Here is a 24,973-nt window from a genome sequence, read left to right on the forward strand (position 1 = left end):
ATTATGTTTTAAATGTTATAAATTTACAAAACATAAATAAAATGATCACAATGGCACAATGTATAAACAGAATGGGTAATAGTCTTAATAGAATTTGATCACCAAAGGGCAGCGCCTACTTAATTTAACATGCTGAGGGTCACTTCTCGCTCTGTGCTGCTGCTGCTGCTACTTTATCCTCCTTTGCATTTGCCTTGGCTGCCACCTCCTCATCCTCTCTGCTGTCACTTGTGGAGAGGCCCACTGACACTTCATTAGAGCAGGAGAGAGGAGCTGGAGTCGCCCACGGCAGTGGTGGCCAGAGGGTTCACTCTGAGGTTCACCCCGCAAGCCTGAAGTGACTCTGCCTACTTTAATCAAACCTAGAGAGTTCCAAGTGGGGGCGGGGGTCATGGGCTTAGTTTAGAAACGCTTTCAGCTAGCTGCCGAAAAGGATGTGGAAGGGAAATGGTTCAGACCTGCTATCAGATGCAAAAGCACTCAGCGCAGGATATAAACGCTTGTGTGGCCTGGTGGTCATGCAGGCGATTGGAAAGTGTGGGAAGTGGGGATGTGGGCTGGATGCAAGATGGATTGTTACCTAGAAGCTTAAAGTAGCTGGAACTGGTAGCCCCATACTGGTTTGGCTTTGGTGAGGAACTTTTACGCACATATCAAAGCACAAACAGAATTTTGAGTTGGGGCAGTGTTTATAAACTTCAACAATGCAAATATTTTAAAACAGTGTTTTAAAAGAAAGTGGGTTTTGGAAAACTAGCAGTAGACTCGTTGCAGCTTTAACGATTTTAGATGAGTTGTTCCATTCCCTTCAGCATGAAAGCGTATGCTACTTGACAGCAGCCTTTCAGCATTACATTCTAGCAGGCTTCTTGAGTAACTACTTTCAGCCTACCTTAAGTTCCTCTCGTATACTTTCATCTGGTTACAATGGGTGTTTTCACTTCCGATTCAAACGGTTCATGCAGTACTATTTTGACCCACCCTTCAGTGGCTTCAGTTTATTGCTACACTGTTCTGGCAGTAAGATTATTTTTAATGCTTTTTTTCAAATGAAGGCAGTATAGAAATGTGTACTTAATACCTCAAAGATGTATACTTGTGGACTAGTTCAGACAAGCTAATGCCATAATAAATGTGTTAATCTTTATAGTACCACAAGATTCTTTTGTTGTTGTTTTTCTGCAACACACTAAAACTGCCTCTCTGGAAATTATTTCTGAATGTGTCTATGATGTTCGAAGTTGTTTGTTCTATATTTCTTCTAAAGAGAGTTGATCCCAGTTTATATTGTAACTTTTTGCAAACTTTTGCACTCAGGATATGATACAAACATGCTTGTATGTTGTCATCTTGCAGAATTACTTTAAGTTTACTTGTGTAATACTGGTGTCACTTGAATAGTTAACAAATGATTGATTGCCTTGTACTTATGAAAGCAATTTTTTAAAAAAAGTTCTATATTCCACTTACGCTATTTCAATCTTTAGGAAATCAAAACTTGCACAATCATAAAAAGGCCATACAAAAGTTGGGTTTTATATTACCATAACCAGCGTTAGAAATTGAGATAGAGAAATTAGGAGCCAAATGGCTTCTGGGACCTGGGTTGTGGACGCCAAAAGAATGTAGTCGCCACTGGGGGGGGGAGGGTCGGCAACACTTTTTATTTATTATTTTGATAAGAATGAATTAATATGCAACTCACATAAGTGACACATTGTTAATATCACACTTTAAACATTTTACATGTTTAATTTGGTGTTTTCAAAACAGTATTTATTGTTAAACTCCTTAACATATTGTCTATTCATAGACTTCTTGAGTGTCAGCCCGGCGTTAAAAATGGCACCCAGACTTTTTGAGGTGCTCACAAATGGAGAATCTTTGGGCGCCCGGGCGCCCTGCTAATTTCAAACCCTAACAGCCCAAACAGCTTTAGTTGGTGCCTCTTAACACCATGTGGAGGACCAGATCAAGAATAATTTTCAGTTAAATGGGGCAGCTAACTTGTATCAGCACCTTCTATAAGCACATAACTGCAACATGATTTGCATATACAGTATAACATATTGTGTGTATCCATAGCTATGGGTATACTCACCTTCATTATCTTTGTGCCTATTTCTGCATGGAAAAATGTCTAAAGATACACATAACATAATACCTTTTCCTGCAGATATGCTACTCAGAATTTATTTCTGTTTTGTTCTCACAATTTATAGTATATTTTAATACCACTATGATTTGTAAGCATACATTGAGAGAGTATGTAAAATATACCTTGTGTCACTAACTCCATGGATTGTGAGGATAATTAAAGTACATTCAGATTCAGAAGACACTGATCCATGTTATGTGCCCTTCAGTATAAACTTGTAGATGGTTTACGCTGAACTCTTCAAATCCTTAAGAGGATTTTTTCTTGGAATCTTATTTTTAGGAAACAGTTTTGGTACAACCTGTTGGTTGTAAGAAATGGGGACAAGCCATGCAACTGACAGTATAGTTGTTAGTGATAAATTTAGGTGTATATGAATGAAAACTTTGGTAAATGTGAATTTCTGCATTTTACTGGATCGGAGTCTTTTTGTGTGGTCCCCATGTTTTTATGCTTTCATTGTTTGCAAAGGATTGTGGTGCTGCAGGAGTTGTTGAGCAACAGGCCCTGTTTTCATACTCTGTGGATTTTTTTATCAACCTGCTAAAATGCTTTGTAACTTCCTCTCCCCGCTGTCTACAGCAGAATACGGAAACCTTGGTGCCTGAGGCCACTTCTGCAATTGCAAGAGTTAAGAGTTGGGTGGGGATGACAGGGCTTCTCTCCTACACACTAATGTTCTGGAGCTAAAAGAAAAGAAAATGAAGAGAAAAATATGCTCTGCATTGTGGCATGTCACAGTAACCTGTTCCGCACTTAATTCTTTGTCTGCCTCATTGCAGTGCTACAGTTGAAGCTCCAGCAGCGACGAACACGCGAGGAGCTGGTTAGCCAAGGGATCATGCCTCGTAAGTATAACTTGTTTAAACTTCTTCTTTCTCTTTGAATACACAGTCTTTTATTGAGATGAGAGAGCTTTGAAACATCTGCCCTTCCAAGATCCCTTCCACTTCAATCCCCATGTAGGGTGTGTGGAGTCTTGTGCCATTTTTAATTTTTAGGACTGGTACCCTAGCATCTATTTTCTGGAAGTTGGTTGCTGCACAGAGTAAGATGTGGCTGTATTACCTGATAAAGAAGGACTTATGGGAAGATGTTGCCATGCTAGAAACGTGAAAAACTGGGTGCATGGTAGTCATTTTCTTAGCATGCTTCCTGCCATTAAGCTGGGAGTGTGGCTGCACACATGCTTAGTAGTGCCCTGGCTATAAAATGTTCCAGCAACAAATATTTTTTTCTGCATTTGCTACTGTTTAGAATTTCACTGCAGCCAGCAGTTTTTGATGCATAGTGCTGCAATAGCTTGTTCACTAGGTGTGGCTAAAGTCAACGATGAAATGAATATATGCAGGGCTAAGGAATGCTTCGAAAATAACTTTTTAGTGTATGAAAAGTTATGATTAAATAGACAAATGCATCAGGAGAGCTGGTAGAGGGCTGGTAGAAAAGCAGTTGAATTACTTTTACATGTTCTGTATTTGCCTTGATGCCTTTACAAAGGTGTTGGCTCTGCTAAGAATTGTGCAACCATCAGCTCAGTGTACCAATATCATGTTGCTGTTTTGCTACAAGACTACTAGACGACTCATTTTGGGTTAGAAGGATTTTCTTTCTTCCAGTTATAAGCAGCATCCAGATATATCAACATTTTATTTTGCAAGTCCTAGCTGTTGCAATAACAACTGGGACTTTATGTGAAGCTGGCCTATAAACATTTTTGTCTGTTGATTAGTTGGAAGTACACAGTTATTTCTGGGGGAAGTTCCTGACTCTCTAAAAGCTGAAAAGCAAATAAAGAGGAGTTTGGAGGGCCCTGTCTTGCACATATATTTTCCTATATCTTGATACAGTACTAGTAAATGATTCTGTTCACTTTTGGTTTCTGTTCTTCATGTTCAGACATATGATTTTAGTTGGCATGTTTATAAAATTTGTCAAATTCTAAAAAAATTGTTCCATGATTCTCTGGTTTGTTTGTGTCTTTTGTGAGCAAAGGGGTTTCTAACAGAACCCCAGTGTAAAGGGGGCTCTAACAGACCCCCCAGTGCCTCATGCTGACTTGTTCAGCATCTTTAATTTCAGAATTGACAACTGTAGTAAAATGTATGCCAACAATTGCATGTTGAATGGCTGTTTTCCAAGTGACCTTCTTTATAATGGATTTGATAGGTTTTCGGATACCATTGAAGTGTTTTAGCAGCTAATTGGGCTATTTCCGTTGCTGCCTCTGTAATTCCAATAGGCAGGAGTCTGGATTCTGTATGCATGCTGATTTGCTTTGTGGCCAGTGGCACTAGATGTAAACAAATTTAAGAGCAACCAGGTGTTTTGAATAGGTGTATTATAGGCAGAAAACTAATATAAAACTTGATCTTTTCAGTATAAACAGACATATTTGGCAAGCAGATTAGTGAATGTTATTCCTCTAGTGCAGAGAGTGTCTAAGAAACTTGTCAAGGATAGCATAAAACAGAATACCATTAGTTGAAAATGTATTATTGCAAAACTAGGGCTGCTCACTTTCCCCTTTCTTCACTGCCACCCTCATATCTCATTTGTGGGCCTGCCATTCAATTTTAAATCACTTTCAGACAATTAACCATCAGTTTTACTTTATTAATTGTTCAGTTAGGCTTGCACATGAATAAATTCTAGATTTAGAATGTTAATGGACACTTTTAAATGTTCAGACATACTCTCCAGGATTTTTTTTTAAAAAAGAAAAGAAAACACATACAACTCTGATACATTGGATAGATCAGAAGAAATATTTGTTCTAGACCAAAGAATTATATTGTTGCATCAGTTGTTTTTTTTTAAATGTAGAAGTGGGGATGTGGAAGAAAAGAATTGGGTTTCAGTTCATAGTGTTTTAATAAGATGCATCTAATTTTCATTTTAAATGTCGGTGTGCAGCTATTTTTTTGTATATTGAAATTTGAGAGATGAGGTTGACCCAAGCCATCTCTGTGAGGAAGCAACTCCAAAGTGCTGGGGATTTCCCTTTCTAGTGGTGGGTGGAGCTGTTGGGGACCCACAGCCTGCCTGCCTGCCCTTCCCCAGACTATTGTGCTTCAGTGAGAAGCAACAAGAGGAGCTTCTAGGAACCCAGTACCCATCCTTTTCTGCCTCCCACCCCCAACACGGTCTTCCCTACTGGTTGGCCAGGCTTTTGACTGGAGGAGCAGGCAGCAGTATCACCAGTGTCTTCCACCTTGATGACAGCAAGCAAAACCTTGGCTTTAGATCTCTGCCAGGAGGCCACACAACCCTTGTCATCCCTTCCTATGCTATGTAGCCATTGCTAGATCAATGAAGTGCCATATCCATTCAAAATAATTATATTTTATCCCACCGTTCCTTCAGTGGGCTAAAAGCAATGTACTTAAATTTATCTTCACCACAACCCTTTGAGGTAGGATAGGCTGAGAAAGTGTAACTGGCTCACAGTCACCTAGCGAGCTTTATGGTTGAGTGGAGGTTGATTAAAACTTTAATTGACTACTTGGGTTCATTAGTTGGTTCTTGTTTCAGTCCTACTTATTTGTACAGTGGTACCTCTACTTATGAATGTAATGTGTTCCGAACGCACATTTGTAAGTGGAAAAAAATTGTAAGTCAAATCCCATAGGAATGCATTGGGAGAAAAAATTCGTATGTCGAAGCAACCCTATCTAAAAATTCGTAAGTAGAAAAAATCCTATCTAAACCGCATCCAAGGTGGCGGACGGAGCTCCGTTCATAAGTAGAAACATTCGTAAGTAATTCGTAATACCACTGTATTCTTTTGTGTTTATTGACTACACTTTATCAGGCACATGTCTTTTGGCTGCTAGGGTTTACCTGTAGCATAGATCAGGAATGGGGACCTTATGGCCATCCAGATGTTGGACTACTACTCCCATCATTCCCCAGAATTTTTATCTGGTGGGGTGTGTGCGTGTACATTTTCCCAATCACTATCATAGATACACGGAGTAAGCATTCTGTGTAGTATGCTGGGATTCAAACTATAAAACACTTCATACTGTTGTTTTAATCTATTATTAGTTAAGTGCCCATCACTCTGATAATTAGGTATGCATGTAGAGGAAGGGGCTGTAGGGTGCTGTGCATCTCTGTATGCAGAGGGCCTTGTTAATGGAGGCCAGTCCTCCTGTTGTTATGGTTGGCAGGTTGGTTTAGGCCCCCAGTGCAGTGCTTTATTTTTGGAAACCATTTTGGGATAAAGTATAGGGGCACAAGGAGATAGTTGAGATGGAGGCCTGGCTTGTTCCAGTGTCACAGTGATTCCAGTGTCAGGGATGAGGGTCAGGTTTTACCACCTACCCCCCGTTGTGTTCCAGAGTGAAACCAGATTAGAAACTTCAGTGATTAAGTGGTATATAGTTACAGGTAGGTAGCCGTGTTGGTCTGAGTCGAAGCAAAATAAAAAAATTCCTTCAGTAGCACCTTAAAGACCAACTAAGTTTTTATTTTGGTATGAGCTTTCATGTGCATGCACACTTCTTCAGATACCTGAAGAATATCTGGTATCTGAAGAAGTGTGCATGCACACGAAAGCTCATACCAAAATAAAAACTTAGTTGGTCTTTAAGGTGCTACTGAAGGAATTTTTTTTAAGTGGTATATAAATAGCTTATATATATATGCATACATACTTTGTTCTAATGAAAGCATTGGAGAACTAGCCCATGTTTGCATAGTTCAGCCCTGATTCTGCATCTTGGTGTGATGTTAAAGTGTGATAAAACTGTCGTTGTTGTTTAGTCGTTTAGTCGTGTCCGACTCTTCGTGACCCCATGGACCATAGCACGCCAGGCACTCCTGTCTTGCACTGCCTCCCGCAGTTTGGTCAAACTCATGTTGGTAGCTTCGAGAACACTGTTCAACCATCTCGTCCTCTGTTGTCCCCTTCTCCTTGTGCCCTCAATCTTTCCCAACATCAGGGTCTTTTCCAGGGTGTCTTCTCTTCTCATGAGGTGGCCAAAGTATTGGAGCCTCAGCTTCATGATCTGTCCTTCCAGTGAGCACTCAGGGCTGATTTCCTTCAGAATGGATAGGTTTGATCTTCTTGCAGTCCATGGGACTCTCAAGAGTCTCCTCCAGCACCATAATTCAAAAGCATCAATTCTTCGGCGATCAGCCTTCCTTATGGTCCAGCTCTCTACGATAAAACTGTAGAGATTGACTATTGCTAATCTTAATGAAAATTTAGAATCAAGGCACCTTTGCTGGTCCTAGTATAGAATAGTGGCTGCCATAATAGTAGAAATGTATAAATTGTCCTCCATCCTTGCCTCTGTGCACGTTCAGTGTAAATATATTCAGGTATGTTATAATGACATTCCTTGACCTTGCTTTTGAGGGAAGCTTGATTCTTCTGGGTTTCTCTTCCAAAAATTGTTTACATAAAACAAGCACATGATAAACAAACAATAAAGGCTTTAATCACCAGAGGAGAAGGAAGAGGACTGAATTTACATTATGAGGTCTGGTATCTTGCTTTATTAATAGTATGGGCTGACCATAATGCCAGTGTGCAGTTCAGAGAGATTCTAGAAGTTGTTCATTTTAACTTGGCAGTGTTGTAAATTAGAGAAACCACAAAAGGCCAGACGCTTCTGCTTGTTGTGTCCTCCAGTCCCGTTGATTCAGATTATATGAGTATTTTGTTAAACTTCCTTAATTTAAACAGTTCAGTATGTATAAGGCAAGGCTGGGGGCTGCATATTCTAGATATATAGTTCATTTGTGAACTTACTCAACTTGTGAAATGCCTAGGGAGGAGAGGGATTGCAGTCAAGGACCTGATAGGTCCCTTTTTACTCACTTAAATGGATCCTATCTTTGCATTTTTGGGCATTCTTCCTAGAACAGATTTGAGGTCAGAGCAGTTTGTCCCAAAACAGATCTGCATTTGAGGATGGAAAAGAAAAAAATAGGAAGCTTTTACATTTATTTTTCTCAAGTACACTTAAGCTTGCTTAAATACCCATTCAAAACAACCCATCTCCTTTTAGAACAATGCAAGCTGTTGGCTGTACTTTTACTTCTTTTACTTTTTAAACTAGTGGAATTAAAACCACATTGTGTGCCTTCATTAACTTTCTTGGTATGCTAATAGTGAAATATTATTTTGCCCTGAGTAAACTTGTAAAATGTGATGGGCTTTGTCAGACTGGGAGCTAGTAAACCTGCATATACTCTACAGTTCAGCATTTCCTAATGCATTGTGGCTATCTCAAGCAGCTAACTTAAAAGCACCATTTCTAGATGAAGTTAACATTTTCATTTCTTGAAAGCCAGCATATATATGTCACACACAACTCAACTAGAGTATCAAGGATAAGACCATAGCTCAGCGGCACATGTTTTATATGCAGGCACCCCAGGCTTAATTCCCAGTATCTCCATGTAGGGCTTGGAAAGAGCCGTGTCGGAAATGCTGGAGAGCCTCTACCACCAGCCATTGTAGATCAAGGGTGGGAAACCCTTTTCTGCCCAAGGGCCGCACTGCTTCATGGGCAAAATTGCGACTTTTCCATTTGTACAGCATGACATTCTACATTCCAGCTACATGGAAGTCAGAAGTATCTGCAGGGCTGGTAAGAGATGTGTCCTAGGGTGAGTCTCAAGGATTGGCTAGAGAGGTCAGGGGGGTTACAGTGGTCCGTTGGTTCTGATTCCCCCCCTTCCAATTGTAGACAGAGTAGATTGATCAGTATATGACAGATGTTTATATTTGTTGTATCTGCATTGAGGTTTACTGGCCAGTTTCTGCTGGTGTTTGCTGCCAGTCTCTTCCTCTAAGTTATCTGGCATGCACAACGAGGCTTGTGGGAGAGACAAGGGTTTCTCTAATTTGTCCTGCGTTATGGAGAAAGTAAGAAATGGCAGGGACCTCTCCCACACTTTTATTATCCAAACACCTGGGCAAACGAGAGTAGACCGTGCCTTTCCCTTGAGTCTTCTGATGCTTGAAGAGAGCTTGAGGGAAAGGCAGGATTCTCATCCTTTGTGGTATTTTGGGAACAATGAGGAACCATAGGAGTCTTTCTCTACTCAGCCTTTCCCTTGAGCCTTCTGGCAAGTGGAAAAGAGACCGCTCTTATTTGCACTGAAATTTGAATGTGAACAAGTGCGAGAGGGTACAGCTGTTTTCTAGCTTCTCCAAATGACAGCAAAAAGAGGGGAGAGGAATATTAGATACTGTTGGGCATCCTACTTTCATATTTTGAAATTTTCATATGAATTTGGTAGAGAACTAGTGTCATGTAGTAGTTAATGAGACAAGACCAATTTGGTTCAATTCCCCATTCAGCCATGTAGCTTACTGCCTCTTAGCCCAACCCTACTTCACAGGGCTGTTGTGAGAATTAGCTGACAACTCACAATGAGAAGGATTTGGGGTTGTTTTTTGAGGAATAAAAAATAGTATAGCAGATAGGCTACAAAATAGAAACTTTGCAACACCATTATTAGCCACTTCATGCTTTTACATGAGTAAAGCAGATACCGGAATTTTGTCCAGTGGGAACATTGTTTTGATACATTTTTCTTTTAAACTCTAGCTCAGGGGTGGGAAATGTCTGGCCCTAAGGCCCAGTTAGGCCTTCCAGACCTTATCATTTGGCCTGCAAGGCTGATATGGTCAAAGCATATCCACCTGCTATCATACTAATTAGGCCTTTTGCTAATTAAACAGTATTTGGCCTTTTATGTATTATTGTGTTTTTATATTGTAAAACGCCTTGTGATCCTCTCTGATGAAGTGCTGCATAGAAAATGAATGAATGACACCAGGCATATGCCTAGACTTGAAAAAGGGGTTTGCATGCAGACACTATCTGGAAAGACTTTGCAATGTTTCAAAATGTTGTATACCATATGGGTTACCTGATACTATTGTGATGTTAGGGGATTGAATGGTATGTGGTCTTGCCCACCTGTTACATGGTGCACAAGGGTGGAGGTATATGAATCTGGTCTGCTGGCTGGATTCAGTTCCCCACCCCTGTCCTAGTTACCACTTCATGCACTATGTTTTACAATAATTGTGAAGCTCACCTAAGTGTTGAGAAAAAGATGCCCAGATCCCACACAGAGAAGAACCATCACTAGAATTGTACTGTACTTGAATTGTGTGTCCAAAACTAGCACCGCCTCCTATACAAAAACATTGGGTGTAGTGGCCTCCACAACAGTTTTATATACAGTGTTACCTCGGTTTACAAACACAATTGGTTCCAGAAGTCTGTACTTAATCTGAAGCGTACTTAACCTGAAGCGAACTTTCCCATTGAAAATAATGGAAAGTGGATTAATCCGTTCCAGACGGTCCGTGGAGTACTTAAACTGAAGCGTACTTAACCTGAAGCGAACTTTCCCATTGAAAGTAATGGAAAATGGATTAATCTGTTCCAGACGGGTCCGCGGAGTACTCAACCTGAAGCGTACTTAACCTGAGGTATGACTGTAATTGGTTCCGGAAGTCCGTACTTAACCTGAAGCGAACTTTCCCATTGAAAGTAATGGAAAGTGGATTAATCCGTTCCAGACAGGTCCATGGAGTACTTAAACTGAAAATACTCAAACCGAGGGGTACTTAAACCGAGGTATGACTGTATAAGGCTAAAAAAAGACTACTAGTCTCCTGACATGCTTCAAGTGCAGTTATCGTCTTAAGACAGAAATGTCCATATTGTAGAGCATATTTAATAAAATTATGTGGTGAAACCACAGGAGACATCTGCCCTGTGCCTTCCATTATGCATTTTGTAGGTTGTTGGATACTGTCAACACTTCCAAACCACCAAGCAGGAAGGAAATCCACAGAAATTGATTGTGAAAATATAGCCTTGCAAGCACAGTGGTCTTGTGGTTAGCGCTTTACATAGACCTCTGCCTCTCTCTCCCTGTTGTGAGACAACCACGATGGAGAGGGCATTGCTGCAGGAACCCCATCCTTGACAGGTTGTGCTGCTCTCTAGTGCCCCTTTGTGATTAGTATAGGAATGACATGGAAGCCTGTCAACAAGAATTTGAAAAGACTATAAAGATTACCTATCTTTTAACTTTACTCACATTTGTCCCTGGCATCAAATGTCAATATTACTTCTAGTTACCAGCTTTGGGTTTTACAGAAATAATGGACTTGTCTTTCATACATGATCCTATGTCATGGTTCAGAGTTATAGCAATGAGCTGCAATGAGTTCTCCCCACTGCTCAGGAGCCATGATGAAGAGTGTAGAAAGCTTTTGGTTCCTTTTAAATTAACCACAGATTGTTGCAATGTCCAAACCCAGATACACTGACCCAATTCACATGTAACACTAAACCAAACAATGATATATCATTATGAGGATGAACTGCGGCAAACCTTGGCCTCGTGTGTTCTCTCCTCCTTCCACAGGGAAGAGATCAGAAGCTTCCATTTTAGATTAACCGCAGTTCAGCATTATGTCTGAACACTTAACTATGGTTTGTTGGAAAAACCCAACTTCTTAAACTATGAAGATGTCTTGTTTTAAGAAACTGTAATTAAGATCAAGCACAGTTTGTTGGGTCTGAAATGAAATGGCAAGCTGTGGTCAATCTGAAATGGAAGCAAAAGTATTCTGCCTGAATGCAGCCAGTTTGTCTTTTAATCATTAAGCTTGCGCAATAGAATTCCTTCTAATTTGTGGGATCAATAAGAAATCTAACATAGGAAGGAATGTTTCTATTTTGGGATTAGCTAATAACTGAGAAAAATTATTGTACAAGTACTTAAAACACATTTTAAAGAGAATTACAACTAGTTAATGTTATCGACTGGTGGGTCAGGGGAGCTCAGAGTAAATGGTACATTGCTGTAGTCTAGTAGTTGAAGCTGACTTTCTGGTTCATGATGCTAGAATGGTTGCAAATGACTTCTTGTTTTTGCGACCAATATAGTGTTCAATAAGATGAACAATCTGAACCAGCAATATACAGCATTCAGTTGAATTAGTGTTCTGTGGTTGTGTGAAGCTTTTTTAAAAGTGGTGCTATGTTCAGAATGCAGTCCGCTTTAACCAAATCCTTGGAGAACACAAAACAGAGCTATCAACAGCTTTCTAACTATTTCTGGAAGTGTATTATCTACATTTCATGTATAAACTAATCCATTTGTTCCCATGGCTCCTGGTATTTAGTTGGTCATGCTTTCAGCTAAGTTCTCTGTGTGTTTCAAGAGCAGTTAATAAGTAGCAAAAGTGAGGAAATGCTATCTAAATGGCTTCGCCTTTTCTCATAATTTTAATCTGCTAAAAAGGAACATTTCTCTGCCCTGCTTCATTTCCTCCCCATTTGAACTAGATGGGAAAGATACTGTAGTTTACTTTAAATGTGAACTACAAAGTTACCCTGCATAACAAATTATGCCAGACTTAATGAACTATGTGTTCCTGACATACAGGGAACTTCAGGATCTTTGGCAAAGAGACATTTGTTTTAATACAAGTTTGCTCTGGTGGAACAGGAAGCTGCCTTCTATGGAGTCAGACCATTGGTCCATCTAGGTCCGCATTGTTTACACCAACTGACAGCATCTTTCTAGTGTTTCCAATAGAAGACATTCCCAGCCCTACCTAGAGAGATTGGGGATTGAACCGTGGGACCTTCTGCATCCACTGAGCTATGGTACTTCCAGGTTCAGTCACCGTGCCTCAGGGTTGCATGTGCCAACAGTTGCAGGGAGTTAGTTTCATATTTTTGATGACTGAGAGTGCTGCAAGAACAAGGATACAGAGGAAGGAAGGGAAGTTATAAAGCATCATTAAGATAAATTGATCTACTCTCTTATTTCAGTCAGAGGTTGCAAATCTAAAGCACATTTGGGAGAGCTTCAAAAGTTGTTACTTCAATGTCATGCCCTTATGGTGCATCACAAATAGAAGCTATGAGATATATACGCAAGCCTTTATTGTACCAACTCTCTGGATTGTAGCTAATGCTCCTAATTTTAAAAACGGAGAAGACATAGGTCTCACTGTTTTTCTGGGGATACTGGCAAGCTACTATAATATCACTACAGTGTTTAATATAGTTTTCTGTTCATTTTATGGCAAATACTTACTCTTCAAACCTGTGCCATACTCATGAACAGCCGCTTTGATTGGTTTCACTGTAGTGCAGATCTTCACCTACATCAAGGAGGAATATTTCCCATGCTACATTTCCCATGCTTTGTTGCAAAACAGGTATATGCAAACTTCTTTCAAAGCACTGAGTAAAGTGATCTATGTTTATTTTTTCCTTGGAAGGCATTGATTGTTTGGGATCCAGTGTGCTGTCTGAGGACAGATTTGCATGTGACACTAAAGCTAAACATGCTTTCAGAAATGGTGTATATTCCTCAAAGCAAAATGAAGTGGAACTCTTGATGACAAGGGGGGGGGGGGGGAATAACTCTTTTGCAGCTAAAGCTTTTCTATTAGAAAAATAAACAATGTTCTGAGTCTGTTATTCAGATACAGCCCAACTGTTTAGCGGTAAGAATATTTTTGGATTTATGAGCATGTGCGTTTACCCTGCCATAAATCAAGTGTAAACCCTATCTGTCGCCTGGGGCCACAGGGCTATGGCAACCTTACAGCATTCTCATATTGTATACTTAAAGTGATCTCAATTCTGGCTTCCAATCCTTTAGTAGCCAAAATGACATCATCCATGCACAAGAAGAAGGTTTCAGCAGACTTGGGAGAACCCAAACACTTGTGGGGGCAAACCCCATGGTTGAATGAAAATTCCCATCAGCCCCAGCCAGCATGGCCAATGGTTAGGGATGATGGGAGTTGAAGTCCAACAACATCTACCTGGAACAACACTTGAATATACCGACACCTCTGGATCTTTTAAGAAAATAGAACATAATAAGCTAGATTAGAAGAAACATACAACTTGCTTCATGGCTTTGATTTGTTTCTCAGCTGGTGCTAAAATAATAATACTCGAAGAATGAAATCTCTTCTGATTTAGCTCCCAAAAAGAGCAGAAAATTCTGATTATCTTTCCAGCATCTTCCTTTGTAAAGGCTAGTGGAACTGATTTGGTTTACCTGCAGTGGCCCTGGTTGTGTTTCAGTTTCTAAATTAAAAGTCTTGGGTTTCCCCCCTATAGAATATCAGAAGAGCCTAGCTGGATCAGGCTAGTGGCCCATCTAGTTCAGCATCCTGTTGTCAGAGGGGCCAACCTATGGGAAGACCACAATCAGGATCAGAGTGCAACAGTACTCTCCCCACTTGCAATTCCCAGCAGCTGATATTTGGAGGCATACTGCCTCTGAAAACACAGCCTGGGCCATGAGCCTACCACTGAAATACTCAGAGAAAGTCCTGTTCAAAGTACAGTGGTACCTCCGGTTGCAGACGGGATCTGTTCCGGAGGTCCGGTCGGATCCCGAGGTTTCCGCAACCTGAGGACCACCGCATCTGCACATGCGCGCAGCGAAACCTGGTCAAATACTTCCGGGTTTGCCGCTTTCGCATCCTGAAGTTTACCTAACCAGAGGGTTACGTAACCGGAGGTACTACTGTACCTCCTTCTCACTTCATCAGATCAAACAGGGCCACCACCAATGTTACTTGAAAGGGCCCCACTTAAGTCCTACTGTTAGAATCTTTTCTTTTTCAAGCAAGTTTTTAATTACCTTGATTATCAGTAAGTGTGATAGTATGATTAGGTTTGGCAACTACTCTGGGTTAGAATAAATTTTCAGATTGTTTGCTTGTCAGTACCTTAATGAATGTCCTTTAAGGATCTTTGAAATCTTCAAAATATAGCGAAGGTTGGGTATGGAAAGGAATATTGGCCTATGGCTACTTTTCTGTGTCGTGTTGCTGATGCATAGAAGTTGGAGTGAGTGATGTTCTTGGTGCCTCTGCGGCTACTTATCTAAGACTGGCTATGTACAGATTGTTACAAGGAACCTAGAGGTTTGCAGAGGTGATTCTGCAACCTCTTTAAATGCTTTCTTTATACATTGCAGTCCTTGAGGGACCTGGGTGCTGTCTTGCTCCATTCCTCCTTGATAGTGGCTAGAATAAGTGAACAGATGGGTGCATACACAGCACAGATTCAATATGTATATTCTAACTAATTGGCAGTACTATATATCCCTTGCTCTTATTTTTATGAAGGTTTGATCATTTTGGGGCAGATTCTCTCCTCCATATTGGGAATAAAGGGTTGTATTCAATGTACTGTTTAAGTAAACATTCTGTCAGCAATGTAAAATGGAATGTTCTCCTCTTCACCTCCCCTGCCCACTCCCCCTACCAAACATCTTTTTCATGAGTTCCTGAAACACACTGGAGCAGATCTGGGTGGGAGAGGGGGAAATTCTGTTGTACAAGCAGAAATCCTTGCACTGATGAGTAGTTGAATACTACCCCAAAGCATTGAATTAGGGTGGAATGGAATAAGCCCGGAACAATGGTGGGCTTTGAACTGGATCTGCAAAGGCCGTCTTGTTGACCATAACTTGATATTAGTCTTACGGCTTTCAGCAATGATTTCTTTTATGTTTCCATGTTTTTCACAATCCTGAGGGATGGAAGGCTTTTAAAAATGAAAAGCTGAAAATGACAGTCTATTTCTCTAGTGTGTGGGTTACTGCAGTTCATAAACTTGGCAACTAACAGCTACACAATATATTAAGGCCATGCTAGAAAAGGTCGATCTCCTAACTGACATGGTAGAGTTGTTTGACAGATCTGGGCCATTTGTTACGTACTTTCTATGTAGCCAAGAAAAATGTACACTGTTTGGTTAGTTTGGATGGAGTCTGATAATACATACTATACCAGTGATCTTTTGTTTCTTCCAAGAGAATCTTGTGGGAGAAGTAGAGACTTGTTCCCTTCAGCATTTTCAGAGGTCAAGAATGAAATTATTTTCTTTGCATTAGTGCCAGCATTGGGATGAAGTACAAGCCAAGTGTTTTCCATAGAAATACCTGTGAGAATGAGAATTTCCCTTTGGGGGGATTCAGTTGAAAGATAACAGGCTTCTTAGTTACTCCTTTTCATCATCATCATCATCATCATCATCAACAATAGAATTTCATCACTCAGAATACTAAAAAAAGACTTTTGTTTGGGTCTAACTACTTCTAGATAAATAGCAGGAAAGCTCCTCCTACTGGTTGTCTTGCTATGGATCACAAAGGTATCATAGGCGTTTTGGCACTGGTTACTACTCTACTGTAGGTGATCAAACTTTAAACGGGTTGCTATTGCCACCACCAAATTACCCTTATGCCTTGTAGTTCTGAATACCTTTGAGAGTGAGGTAACACATAGTGAAAAGCGTTGTTTCAGGAGCTTTTCTCAGTTACCTTATCCTTACACAGCTGCAGCACTATTAAGAAGCCTCTCAAAGATGTGTAAAAAGCACCCTGCGTCTACATTTGCTGACAGTGTTTTTACTAGAGGTCTGCTGTGTTCCACACAAAGTTATTTAGTCGTCCATGTGTGTATACACACACAAAATCAGAATAGAAGGACCACCTTAATAACAGAATTCAATTAACAAAACCCCTTTTGGTTTGACATGTTGTGTTAAGGACTTCCCATGTCCACTCAAGCTCCAAAATGCAGGGAAATTGCAGCTATTAAGGACCACACCTTTAGCAGATGCATGATTTAGGCAGTATTGATATGGTGTGGTATCATATTCTGTGATTGGTTCCAGCATGACCACTAACCTGGAGCTGAATGGCTTCTGGTGGTAGATTGGAGGACCTAAGTCCCAGATTTTTCTGCCCACTGTAATAGACCCATGGATTCTATGCAACTGAAGCTACCACTCCACATTACAAGTACTCAGCTGGCAACCAGCACTCTACCACAATGTGCTGAGAAAAGATTTGTTGGCAGACAGCAGTCCTATTAGTCCTAGCCAATGTGAGCTTACTGGAATCTGGCAGAGAAAAAGCCCTGCCAAAGGATTCTTCCAAGGCTTGTACAGTGCTCAGCAGCAATTGATCAGTGTCCTAAAATAGGGTCTCTCTTGGCAGTTCTTCAGTGGTGAGAAAAGACAGAGAAGGTGTTCATTCTTTACGTTACTCCTTAGATTCTCTACCACTTTTGTATTGGTAAACAAGTGTGCTTGACCCGTCTTCCTTGCTCCTGTCTGCATGTGGACCTGCTGTAAGTGATCAAATCCTAATGTATGTGGTTGTGTGTAATGTTGGTGTTGACATGTCAGACTTCATGCATCTTTCATGCTCAGTTCTACTTGTGCTGAAATTTTCAGCTACACTGAGACTTCTTTGGTGAAGAGTCATATTATTCCTTCATCAAAACTTTCTTGTCCATGTGCCTTCTGAGAGGAACAGTGCAAGGTTGCATTTATTTAAGTGATTTATATAAACCTAGAGCAGGTATTCCCCCAACTCGGCCCTCCAGATGTTTTGGAACTACAACTCCCATCATCCCTAGCTAACAGGACCAGTGGTCAGGGATTATGGGAATTGTAGTTCCAAAACATCTGGAGGGCCGAGTTTGGGATGCCTGACCTAGAGTGCCACTAAGCAATTTGTAAAAATGGCTACTTCCTCAGCTGGCTTAGGTTGACAGCATACCAGGGTGTGAATTTAAATTGACAGAGGTAAAGGTAAAAAAGGTAAAGGACCACTGGATGCTTTAAGGCCAGTCAAAGGTGACTATGGGGTTGTGGCACTCTTCTGGGTCATGTGGCCAGCATGACTAAACCGCTTCTGGCACAACAGAACACCATGACAGAAACCAGAGCGCACAGAAACTGCATTAACTTTCCCGCTGCAGTGGTACCTATTTATCTACTCACAGTGGCATGCTTTCAAACTGCTAGGTTGGCAGAAGCTGGGACAGAGCAATGGGAGCTTACTCCATTGTGTGGATTCAAACCATCCCAAATTGATAGAAGATCTGGTCCATATGCTGAAAATGTCCAGGAAGGCGATGCCTGCAGACAAAGTGTTTCTTCTTTGGGGGTTTGCTGTGTAGCCTTCTTTGAATTGGCACGGAGACAGAGCTTTATAGACAATGGAAAAGCAAGTCTCATTGCACAGGAACCAGAATGTCATAAGGTTGCATTACAACCCACATCCATTGCCAAAATCCTGGTTTGTTTCAATATTGTCCTCTTCACATGCACAGGAATATTCATTACATACCCCAAGAGTAAGTAGCAAAAGTCCAGATTGCATTCATCATGATTTCAACTTGATCGTCACACCTCACATCTGCTAGTCTTAACCCTGCTTCTTTGTTCTTAGCCTCCATAAACAACACCCTTTTCTGGTATGTGGTTGCTAAGAACATGGCTAAGACTTGAACTGTTATCTCCAAGGAACTGCAAGGCTTTATTATGCTAAGTTTTTAGACTCTTGACTTTATGAAAGGCTAGAACAGAATTAAGAGGTTTGATACATGTTTTGAAATCATATATAATAAAGAATGAATATATCCTAAGCATATATTTCTCTAACAAGCATTGACTGACTTGGTTGTCAAGCTGGCCCTGATGCTTCTGATTTATTGCGGTTGCCAACACAGTAAAACCATGTTGAAACTGCATCTTGTATTATTTAATTGTAACACCTGTACTTTGAATTAGGTGACACTTAAGTAGCATGGTCATGTTTAGAAATGTGTGAGACCAACTCTTGTAATTCCTTCATTGTTATCTTTCCAACAGCTCTGAAAAGTCCAGCTGCATTTCATGAACAGAGAAGGAGCTTGGAACGGGCCAGGGTAAGCCGCAAGTTAGCGTCTAGAGCAGGCATCCCCAAACTGCGGCCCCCCAGATGTTTTGGCCTACAACTCCCATGATCCCTAGCTAACAGCACCAGAGGTCGGGGAAGATGGGAAATGTAGTCCAAAACATCTGGAGGGCCGAAGTTTGGGGATGCCTGGTCTAGAGAGAGTTATTGCGTTTGTGATGTATTTTCAAAACTCTTTGCATATTCTTCTAAGTGCTTCTCTGTTGAGCATCTTGCGTGTTTCCATTCTGCACACCACCTGTGATAGTTTCCCTTAATTATAAACATGTCTGCACCTTTCAGGTACCTTGGAGTTTGCTTGATTTTCTCTCTAGCTGAGAGCTTGATAATACAGAAGCTAAGTGGAAAACTTTGATTCTTGAGAAATAAGGAAACTGAGTGCAGACACCATGTCTCATTTTGGGAGCATTTCAGTTCCTTCCCAAAAGGGCCTCTTGTTAGCTGAATGAGAAGTGAATGCACTGGCTGCTGAATTGTTGTCTCTCTTTCTCTTTCTCTTTCTCTTTCTCTTTCTCTTTCTCTTTCTCTTTCTCTTTCTCTTTTTCTCTTTCTCTTTCTCTTTCTCTTTCTCTTTCTCTTTCTCTTTCTCTTTCTCCTTCTCCTTCTCCTTCTCCTTCTCCTTCTCCTTCTCCTTCTCTTTCTCCGTCTCCTTTAACATTTGTTTAAACCAGGGGTTCCCAAACTAAGGCCTGGGGGCCGGATGTGGCCCAATCACCTTCTCAATCCGGTCTGCGGACGGTCTGGGGATCAGCATGTTTTTACATGAGTAGAATGTGTCCTTTTATTTAAAATGCATCTCTGGGTTATCTGTGAGGCATAGAAATTTGTTCATATTTTTCCCCCAAAATATAGTCTGGCCTCGCATCAGGTCTGAGGCCCCCTGCTGAAAAAGTTTGCTGACCCCTGGTTTAAAGTTAATAGAATCAGAGCCTGGGTAAAATCACTCCAGATTTGCTATACAGTTTGTAAGGTGACTGATGATTCAAGATAAGTAACTGACTTTCCCCAAGTTTCCTGATCAATAGATGTATTTCTCCCTACACCCAAGCAACCTGAAAATTTAATACACCACAACATAAGAATCTCAAAGCACTTAGTGCTTTAAGTTCTGTGACCCATTCTGCTTGAGGTTCTCAGATACTGCTTAAACCAGGCACCCCCAAACTTCGGCCCTCCAGATGTTTTGGACTACAATTCCCATCTTCCCCGACCACTGGTCCTGTTAGCTAGGGATTATGGGAGTTGTGGGCCAAAACATCTGGAGGGCCGCAGTTTGGGGATGCCTGGCTTAAACGTTCTGGAATCAATAGCCTGCTGCAATGGCAGGGGTAGTAAAAATATGCGGGAATGTTATATCTCGTCATATGCTTAAAAATCCAATATAATTTCCCTGTTTAAAAATCATGTATGTTATTTGCCTCAGTCCTGTCTTCCTACCTGGGTTCAGCATGCTGTTTTCCTTTTATTTTATTTTTGCAGACAGAGGACTACCTGAAACGAAAGATCCGTTCCCGGCCAGAGAGATCAGAATTAGTGAGGATGCACATTCTGGAAGGTATGATTCTTGGCGTGCTTGTTGTAAATTTCCACCCTTTATAAATATAACTTTACATTCATGGCTCTTGTATGTTAATCTTATTCAGCTGGGGCTGGCTGGCTGGTGGGTTGGTACTGTTGGTGTGGGTCAGTGTAACTTTGAGCAAAGTACTTTGCTATCAAGGTCCTCCAGGCACACTGTTTGTATTCTTGAATTGCTATAGGTTTTTGAACAAGTGCTGGGGGTCCCAGCTTCCTCCTTGAGCCCCATGTACAGGTGAAACTCGGACAATTAGAATATCGTCGAAAAGTGCATTTATTTCAGTAATGCAACTTAAAAGGTGAAACCAATATATGAGATAGATGCATGACATGCAAAGCAAGATATGTCAAGCCTTTATTTGTTGTAATTGTAATTATTTGTCATTAGGCGGGTTAATAATAATATATTTATACCCTGCCCATCTGGCTGGGTTTCCCCAGCCACTCTGGGCGGCTTCCAACTGAATATTAAAAACAATACAGCATCAAACATTAAAAACTTCCCTAAACAGGGCCACCTTCAGTCGTCTTTTAAAAGTAAAATAGTTGCTTATTGCCTTGACATCTGCTGGGAGGGCATTCCACAGGGCAGGTGCCACTACCGAGAAGGCCCTCTGTCTGGTTCCCTGTAACCTCATTTCTCTCAATGAGGGAACCGCCAGAAGGCCCTTGGTGCTGGATCTCAGTGTCCGGGCTGAATGATGGGGGTGGAAACGCTCCTTCAGGTATACAGGACCGAGGCCGTTTAGGGCTTTAAAGGTCAGTACCAACACTTTGAATTGTGCTTGGAAACGTACTGGGAGCCAGTGTAGATCTCTCAGGACTGGTGTTATGTGGTCCCGGCGGCCACTCCCAGTCACTAGTATATCTGCCGCATTCTGGATTAGCCCCACAGAGCGCATTGCAGTGGTCCAAGCGGGAAATAACCAGAGCATGCACCACTCTGGCAAGACAGTCTGCGGGCAGGTAGGGTCTCAGCCTGCGTGCCAGATGGAGCTGGTAGACAGCCGCCATGGAATGTAATTAATGAAATGTAATAGCGATGTTTATTTTTATTTTTGTATTATTGTAACTATTTGCTTTATTACTGTGGAATTTCCAAAAGAAAGCATTTGTAAAAATTAAAAGAAAAATAAATAATAAGTTTCATTACTGAAAGAAATGTACTTTTCGACGATATTCTAATTTTCTGAGTTTCACCTGTACTTCTCAAGGGAGAAAAAGCTAACCATCCTCCTCACCTTGTGACCTGGGCAGGGGTGGGGCCTCAGATACATCACAGACACCAAGGGAAGACTTCAAGGACACCATTGCATCCAGGAGCACCATGTCAGCAACCCCTGCATATCATTTAAGATACCTTTTCTTTGGGGGGGGGATCCTGAGTGAATGTGAATGTACAGAAATGGTTGTGAGTAAGGAAAAGTGATGGGTGGCAGGTTAGCAAATTTTCCAGAGAATTATTTCTAAATGTTTTAAGGGATGGCAGTAGAAGTTTAGTGTGCTGTTGGAACAGGATTGGGCAGTTTGTTTGTTGTTGTTGTCGTCGTCGTCATCATCATCATCATCATCATCATTGTTACCTGCCCTTCACCAATGGGTCCCAGGGCAGGTCACAAAAAATTTAAATTCATAATTAAGAACAGGTAATATAAATCACAGGAACAGGATTATTAGAACTTACTTAGGTATTTTGTTTACACATCACTGACTGTTGTGCATCATTTGCCCAGTTTTCTTTTGGTGGGGGCTTGAGACTTGCAGTAAATGGGGGCTGGTTTTTTTTTTATTATAGGCCAATTCGAGCTCTTTCTGAGAAAAAAAAGTTTACTGCGAGCTACTAACTTAAAAAATAAATAAATCTCATGACAGTAAAAGAGCAGACCAAACATAACTTCCATTGTATGCAGCTTGCTCTTGGTGGAGGGGAGTGTGCTGCCAACAAATAGAACTGCTCTTAGTGAACTGCCAACTTTGTACCGAGATCATGTACTTGAGAGGTGATCATATTTTTTGCTGTTCCCCTGAGCAGAGACCTCTGCTGAACCTTCCCTTCAGGCCAAGCAGCTGAAGTTGAAGCGGGCCAGACTGGCCGATGACCTCAATGAGAAGATCGCCCAGCGGCCAGGTCCCATGGAGTTGGTGGAGAAGAACATTCTGCCTGTAGAATCAAGCCTGAAGGAAGCTCTCATTGGTAAGGTTGGTGGGGTAGGTGGAGGCCTGCATGCATGTGTTGGGTCCTGTGGCAGTTTGCTAGCACCTCTCACTGTGCCACTGGACCAAGGAAAGCACTGTATACATTTTACGTTATCCAGCCCATGTGGCAGACTTGAAGCAGAACCCCTGTGTATTAAAAACACTAGTTGATCTCCATGCCTATAAAAGCTGCCGTAGAATGGTTGTCTTCTCTTAGCTTGCACATTCTGCTTTCCTTCCTAAAAACCTATCTACTTGTTTACAGCCATTCATTTGAGTGGTCCTGCATTGGTGAGAGAGAGAGGTGAGAGGAGAAAAAGAGAAAGCTGGAAGGTTTGGTCTTCTTAAAAACAAGGATGAACAGCTGTGTGGTCTGCTAGTGCCATCCTCTGGCCAGAGGAATAGCCATTGTATGGTCTCTTTATACTGTAGTTAGTTTAGGTAGACTATTTTGCTGTAGCATCCTTCAGGGAAGAAAAGGGACATAGTTTTGAATGAGAAAACATTAATCTTCTGGGAAGTTCTAGTTACAGGTAGGTAGCCATGTTGGTATGAGTCGAAGCAAAATAAAAAAAATCCTTCAGTAGCACCTTAAAGACCAACTAAGTTTTTATTTTGGTATCAGCTTTTGTGTGCATGCACACTTCTGGGAAGTGTTAGGGAGTAGCAGAATTAAGCCTGACATAAAGCAACTCCAGAGGTTTGGATTGTCTTTCTCCTCCGTCACACAGTCTTATAACTCTCCTTTTTCTCATGTTTCCACCCATAAAAATGGGCTTTTGGTTCTCCTCTCCCAACCTCCTTTCACAGAATAAAATCTTGTTAAGAAATACAGAAGTATTTTTTGTGAAGGATATAAATTGTAAATGAATAAAAGTGTCTATAGCAGTTAGTCCTCACAGATGATTCCTTCTAAGTCTCTAAAAACAAAACAAAACAACAACAAAAAACTGGCAAAATATCTATCTCCGGTGCTCTTTTTTGCTTTCATAATCTCAACTGTTCATTCCAGCCTAGAGGCAGGATATGACACAAAGCTTGCTCCAGTTGTCCTTACACCTGTCTACAGAGAGGCAGAAGATGATATTCTTGTTAATCCTGGTGTTAACTATTGCTTCTCAGGTTGCGATGTTGATTTTTAAAAAAATTGTCTAAAGCTTGTTTGGTTTTTCACTGTCTCAGATTTCTTGTGATGTCCAGAACCATCTTCTGCTAATCATCCTTGACCTCTTTCCATCTGTTTAGTGAATGAATGTAAATTTATTATTTTCAGTAGGTCAAGTGAACTACCCAAAGGTAGCAGACAGCTCCTCCTTTGACGAGGACAGCAGTGATGCCCTGTCTCCAGAACAGCCAGCTAGCCATGAATCCCAGGGATCTGTGCCATCCCCAATGGAAGCTCGAGTTTGCGAGTCACTTCCCACCCCTACAGCAGCATCCCCTGCTCAGGTGAGATTATTATAGCCTTGGCTCTTGTGTGCCTTGGTGCCTGCACCAGCCACATAGGTGCCTTTTCCTGGAGGAAACAAAAAAGTCCTCTGCAAGGAGTGGATTCCAAAGGAGTCATTTGTGGATTGGAGCAGAAACACCTGAATACCAAAATTATGCTAGCGAAAGCTTCTATATTGATTTACTTTGGGCTGAAAATAGATGAATGTGAACCCAAAGGGGTAACCTGTTTGGGGGAGGAATAAGGTCCTGGCCTTGCTCTGCAGTGGGGCTGGTACCAGGAGCATAGGGAACTGCCTTATACTGAATCCGACCAATGGTTCATCTCATTCAGTATTCTCCAGACCAGGCATCCCCGAACCTCGGCCCTCCAGATGTTTGGGACTACAATTCCCATCATCCCTGACCCCTGGTCCTGTTAGCTAGGGATCATGGGAGTTGTAGGCCGAAACATCTGGAGGGCCGCAGTTTGGGGATGCCTGGTCCAGACTGACTGGCAGTGGGTTCAGAAGAGACATTCCCAGCCTTACCTGGAAGATTCCAGGGATTGAACTTGGGACCTTCTGCGTGCAAAACCGATGCTCTGAGCTATAGCTCTTCCTCTGAATTGAGCCCATTCACAGTACTGTTTCTTTGCATGCAGCTGCAAGTGAGAAGCAACAAATCTGCAAAAATGGGATTTGTCTGCCTTTCCTCTGGGAGTGGCATGTAATCGATACATTTTGACTCCGTAAAGCTGCTTCCATATCTTGGAAAGGGAAGCACACAGGTGTAGATATGGGCATGTGCATCTCATAC

General features: G+C 41.4%; 1 protein-coding gene across 13 annotated transcripts in view; it reads left to right on the forward strand.

Moving 5' to 3' along the window:
* Positions 1-24,973, forward strand: part of MRTFA (myocardin related transcription factor A) — a 91,220-nt gene that overhangs the window by 55,776 nt on the left and 10,471 nt on the right. For all 13 annotated transcript variants that reach the window (XM_088676637.1, XM_088676639.1, XM_088676641.1 and 10 more), the window contains 5 exons: positions 2,941-3,006; positions 18,868-18,923; positions 20,432-20,507; positions 22,563-22,724; positions 24,000-24,175. In XM_088676637.1, coding sequence (XP_088532763.1) covers positions 2,941-3,006; positions 18,868-18,923; positions 20,432-20,507; positions 22,563-22,724; positions 24,000-24,175 — 536 coding nt within the window. The remainder of the gene's footprint in view (positions 1-2,940; positions 3,007-18,867; positions 18,924-20,431; positions 20,508-22,562; positions 22,725-23,999; positions 24,176-24,973) is intronic.

This window comes from Zootoca vivipara, chromosome 9 (assembly GCF_965207765.1).
Source record: "Zootoca vivipara chromosome 9, rZooViv2.hap1.1, whole genome shotgun sequence".
NCBI classification, from domain to species: Eukaryota; Metazoa; Chordata; class Lepidosauria; order Squamata; family Lacertidae; genus Zootoca; species Zootoca vivipara.